The 6,009-nt window shown below is 39.1% G+C and overlaps 1 protein-coding gene across 1 annotated transcript in view; it reads right to left on the bottom strand.

The window, feature by feature from the left end:
* Window positions 1-4,395: 4,395 nt before the first annotated feature.
* LOC113070145 (cytosolic phospholipase A2 gamma) overlaps window positions 4,396-6,009 on the bottom strand; it is a 30,385-nt gene continuing 28,771 nt past the window's right edge. The window contains exons 14-15 of the mRNA XM_026243356.1: window positions 5,064-5,229; window positions 4,396-4,871 (exon numbers count right to left, since the gene is read on the bottom strand). Coding sequence (XP_026099141.1) covers window positions 4,705-4,871; window positions 5,064-5,229 — 333 coding nt within the window. The 3' untranslated portion in view covers window positions 4,396-4,704. The remainder of the gene's footprint in view (window positions 4,872-5,063; window positions 5,230-6,009) is intronic.

Genomic DNA, 6,009 nt, shown 5'->3' with positions numbered 1-6,009 from the left:
TCTTTCTCGTGCTAATCGAAATGCATCACATGAGTGCACATTTACTGCGCAAGCCCGAGCCTGTGTAAAATGATATATATTAATCCCAAACCTGACCGAACCCGTTGGGTCACATCGGGTCGGGCGTTCGGGCAAAGATCCTAGCTCTACATGGTATTGCATAACTTGCATAAGTAAAATCAAGTCATTTAAAGTGTGCCAGCATTTGGTTTTAATTTCAACTGACAAATTTCAACTTTGTTTTCAGGTAATGCTTTATGAGCTCAAATGTGAATTTTGATGGCAACCTTGAATTTCACTTGTGAACAACATTTTTAATGTTTCATTTATCAAGCTATAAATTTGTGAAACGGATGGAAAAAACAATATTAGTTTTACATTATTACCACTACATACATTTTAATCCATAAATGTTTAGAATATTGTCGAATATCATAAATGTTTAGAGTATTTTCGTGAAAAAGTTCATTTATTTTAGTAATTCAACTCAAATTGTGAAACTTCTTTGGTGAAAAAGTCTTATTGTGATGATTTTGGCTCACATTGAACAAAAACTCTCTAAGTTTGGTTCACTAGGCTACACAATCATAGGGAAGACTGCTGATCTGACAGTTGTCCAGAAGACAATCATTACACCCTTCATAAGGGTAAGCCACAAACATTCATTGTCAAAGAATCTGGCTGTTCACAGAGTGCTGTATCCAAGCATGTTAACAGAAAGTCGAGTGGAAGAAAAAGTGTGGAAGAAAATCATGCACAAACAATTGAGAGAACCGCAGCCTTATGAGGATTATCAAGCAAAAATGATTCAAGAAATTGAGTGAACTTTTGAGTGGACTGAGTCTGGGGTCAAGGTATCAAAAGCCACCACACACAGATGTGTCAAGGAATTTGGCTACAGTGGTCGTATTCCTCTTGTTAAGTCACTCCTAAACCACAGACAACGTCAGAGGCGTCTTACCTGGGCTAAGGAGAAGAAGAACTGGACTGTTGCCCAGTGGTCCAAAGTCCTCTTTTTAGATGAGAGCAAGTTTGTATTTCATTTGGAAACCAAGGTCCTAGAGCCTAGGGGAAGGATGGAGAAGCTCTTAGCCCAATTTGCTTGAAGTCCAATGTTAAGTTTCCACAGTCTGTGATGATTTGGGATCAATGTCATCTGCTGGTGTTGGTCCATTGTGATTTTTGAAAACCAAAGTCTCTGCACCCGTTTACCAAGAAATTTTTGAGCACTTCATTCTTCTTAGTGCTGAGCAGCTTTTTGAAGATGCTGATTTCATTTTCTGGCAGGATTTGGCACCTGCCCACTCTGCCAAAGTACCAAAAGTTGGTTGAATGACCATGGTGTTGGTCACCAGACCTGAACCCCAGAGAGAATCTATGGGCTATTGTCAAGAGGAAAATGAGAAACAAGAGACCAAACAATACAGATGAGCTGAAGGCCACTGTCAAAGAAACCTGTGCTTCCAGACCACCTCAGCAGTGCCACAAACTGATCACCTCCATGCCATGCTGAACTGAGACTGTAATTAAAGCAAAAGGAGCCCCTACCAAGTATTGAGTACATGTACAGTAAATGAACATACTTTCCATAAGTCCAACAATTCACAAAAAATGTTTTTTTTTATTGGTCTTATGAAGTATTCCTATTTCACGAGTTCACACTTACATACAGTTGGGAGGGTAAAGTTTAATGCGTATTTGGCGTGCTGTCCGGAGGGAGGGCTCCGAGCTCGGAGTTCGGCCCGAACCCAGAGTACTCCCCCCTACCCTATGTAAGTGGTTTAGGACTAGAAGTGTGGAGAAGGGGTGGTGGAGGGATGCTGCGAGACTGTCAAATGAATTGAGGTGAGACTGCTGTATATATACACCTCTTACCATTGATTGCTGAGTGCTCTCCACCTGTGTTAATTATCTGCTCATGCTTCTCCCGAACTTTGTTAATAAAACATCATTTGTTGAGATGTTGTGAATCGTTGGGTTTTTGTTAAATGTGTGCCAAAATCACCACAATTAAAAGAACCAAAGACTTAAATAAATAAATGTATGCATTTAGCAGACGCTTTTATCCAAAGAGACTTACAGTGCGTTCAGGCTATCAATTTTTACCTATCATGTGTTCCCGGGGAATCAAACCCCTAACCATGCGCTTGCTTGCTTACGCAATGCTCTACCAGTTGAGCTACAGGAACACTTACAAGACTTAACCTACTTGTGTGCATTGAATTTAAATAATACACAAGTTTCACTATTTAAGTTAAATTACTGAAATATATGAACTTTTCCATGACACTAATTTATTGAGATGCACTTGTATATAAGCGCAGTCATGGAAATTTTTCCATTTATACACACATTTGCGTTTTATGCACAGGGGTGGCAAAGCTTTTTGTTATGGACATACTAAACACTTAAACTGAAAAATATGACATTAATGAAGCCTACCAAAACAGCAGATGTGAAGGTAATGAATTACAACTCAAGTTACAGCAATTAAGTAGTCTTTTCAGCACTTGTACTTTCATGAGTATATTTTTAAGTCTGTAACTTGTAGTTAAGTACAAATTAATCAAATTATTCTACTGAGTCCCCGCCCAAAAACTGTCATAGGACAGGAGGTAGGAAGATTGCATATATATATACAATTGTTATGCTAGTTAAGATGGTTAGCTAAACGAGATGCACCTGTGCCAATTTTGAAGATTATCTGATCGTGCTCCTCCCAAACCTTGTTAATAAAACATTATATAAAGATTCCACTTGAAGGCGAGTGTTGTGAGAACCCAAATGCAGTGATTTAAACATCCAAACAAGAAACAAAGACTTGACTATACTTGACCAGGCATGAAACAGACTTGGTATGGAACAGACTTGACTTGACATGAACAGACTAGACTCACCAACGGCAGATTACAACATTAATTAAAAACAGGGAACAAGGCAATGGCTACTTATAGTGAACAGAGTCACATGACATGAACAAACCAATGAGCAAACAGAACTGATAATCACATGACAAGACAATAAACCAATCAGAACATGACACGAACAAGAGGAACCAATAGCATGAAGACAAGAGGGCAAGGGAAGCATGACACAAACAGCATCAAACAATAACAGAATAAAATACATGAAAACATGAACATGACAAAACCCAAAACATGAAACATTACCCACATTACACTCTGTTACTGTTAAAAAGACCGTGCAGAGGCTGTGTTTCCTTGGCCAGCTGAGAAAGTTCAACTTGCCAAATGGCCTACTGAAACAGTTCTACATGGCTGTTATTGAGTCTGTCTTTGTTGATCTATAACTCTGTTTGGTTTGACTCAGCTACCAAATCAGACATCAGGAGACTGCAACAGACAGTCATGACTGCTGAGAAGAATATTGGTGCCTCCCTACCTAAACTGTAAGAATTTTACACCTCCAGAGTGAGGACAATGGCTGGTAAAATCACTCTAGACCCAACACACCCAGCTCACTTCCTCTTTGAACTATTGCCCTCTGGCTGGCACTATTCGCTTGTTAAGTCTGACGTCACGTAGCAGCGCTTCCGTGTCCAAACGCTCTATCAGTTACCACGAGAAAACAACAAAAGATGCTTATATAAACTCACAATCTTATAGAATACAAGCGAAAAAATTATAATCGTAACCTTTAACTCCATACCGAAGTCCCAGATAGCCAGACAATGAAAATATAAATATAAAAAAACGGCTGCTGAGGTCGTATTCTCAAGTGAAGCGAGTTGAGGCTTGGACCCGGAAACAGCGCTTCTTACGTCATTACATAACAACCGAATAGAACACCAAAACAGCCAGACACAGGAAGAGACCTTCCCCCGATGCAATATCCCACCTGAACAACACACAACAGAAACCACAGTTACTAAATTGGGCTGATGCTTTTATCAAAAAAGTATGTGGTATTATGCCCTTTTACAAAGTCTTGATCTGGTTTTCGGGGTGTACTTTAGTTGTTAAGGGGAAGTCGTGGCCTAATGGTTAGAGAGTCAGACTCCCAATCGAGAGGTTGTGAGTTTGAGTCCCGGGCCGGCAGGAATTGTGGGTGGGGGGAGTGCATGTACAGTTCTCTCTCCACCTTCAATACCACGACTTAGGTGCCCTTGAGCAAGGCATCGAACCCCCAACTGCTCCCCGGGCGCCGCAGCATAAATGGCTGCCCACTGCTCCGGGTGTGTGTTCACAGTGTGTGTGTGTGTGTGTTCACTCCTCTGTGTGTGTGCACATTGGATGGGTTAAATGCAGAGCACAAATTCTGAGTATGGGTCACCATACTTGGCTGAATGTCATGTCACTTTCACTTACATTTTTAATGTTCACACATAATACTGGAACAAACTTTGAATTGACAAATAAGCATTGTGGACCACAGTTTTTGTTTGCATTATAAACACAGTTTATTAATACTTTGGAATAGAAGCAAGGTATTACATATTTTTTTCATGTCTGTTATTGTTGATGGGTGTGTAAATAACCCACTGAAACAGCGGAATCATTTTGGACATATTAAATTAAGTGCAAGCATCCTTAGCATTTGATGCTCTTCTACTGATTGGTAAATACTGGAAGTAATGCTGATTTAGTAAGTTTTGTTTAGTAAGTTTTAATTAAGTTTAGTATATCAGTGTAGTCAGTATTTAGACTGTTTTATTATTTAGACTTGCATTCATCATTAAATGTATTAATGTTTGGATTTTTTCAGCCCAACGGCTGCGCCAATCTGCTCCAGCAGTCTCTCTCTGTTGTTTGAGATGTTTTTTCCAGCGACTTCCATGAGATCAGCGATCATCCCAGGGCTGTAAGCTCCTTGAAAGGTGGAATATTTCTTCCACCAGGTCTCAATTTCATCTGAAGAAACAGTAACACACATCAGAATTTTTTTTTTCAGTGATATATACAGAGTTATAGCATGAAACCCTAGATGACCAAGACCAAATACAATGACATTGTCTTGTACATTACCATGCCAATCACCCCGAGAGTTGTCATGACAGAATTCATTTTTTATTTTTTTTGGAAAATGGTAAGATCTAAACTTGCCTCCACAGTTGCCCAAATTAAACAGAGGGATGTGAATCACGGTTGGAGCATTTTTGCCTTTGAACACATAGAAGTCCTTTGGTTTCTTTGTGTCTTCATTGGGAATGTTGACTTCAGGGAACGGTATCTTTAGTTTATTGCACATTTCAGCAGCTTCCCTCACCGTCTGCAGTGGAAAATCATCACAGTATTACTTCATTGAAAAGGTTAGACATTTCAGTTGAATTAGATAAATCATTAATGATGCAAATATTAACTGGATTCTCTAAAATATAAAAGTGTTTTAAATGCATTTTTCATCAGGCAGATAGACTTTTCTTGATTTTACGTGTTTTTCTTGATTGTTGGGGTTCTACCATGGGTTAGTTGGCTAAATGGTTATGTTTTGTCCGGTTTAGTAATTGTGTTTATTCCTATGTCCTACTTTGTTTTGCTATAACCTACAGATAAAGTTAAAACACTTAAAAATTGAGTTATGAACGACAAGGATTAAAGATAATATCTGTTTTAGTCATTTAAAATACATCCTCAATTATCTAATCATGTGTGGCTTTGACACAGCAACTGTCAAAAAATGAATAGTCTATCTTTAGCAAAGCAGCGTGGAGAGCCGCTTCTGAAACTTGTCGCGGCATAGCTGGTATAAACACAAGCATTTACTAGTGGCCATGATCAGCTCTGGGAGCAATAATGCACTGCAGACATGTGCAGTGAACATCACTGAATCTGCTGTTAAAAATGAACCATAATTTCATCCCACAAAACTAGTACCGTATTTTTCAGAGTATAAGTCGTATCAGTCCAAAAATACATCATGATGAGGAAAAAAACATATATAAGTCGCACTGGACTATAAGTCGCATTTATTTAGAACCAATCACCAAGAGAAAACATTACCGTCTACAGCCACGAGAGGGCGCTCTATGTTGCTCAGTGTAGGCTACAG

This window comes from Carassius auratus, unplaced genomic scaffold (genome assembly GCF_003368295.1).
Source record: "Carassius auratus strain Wakin unplaced genomic scaffold, ASM336829v1 scaf_tig00003102, whole genome shotgun sequence".
Lineage (NCBI taxonomy): Eukaryota > Metazoa > Chordata > Actinopteri > Cypriniformes > Cyprinidae > Carassius > Carassius auratus.
The sequence above is the reverse complement of the archived record's forward strand: the minus strand, read 5'-3'. Positions and strand labels throughout refer to the sequence as shown.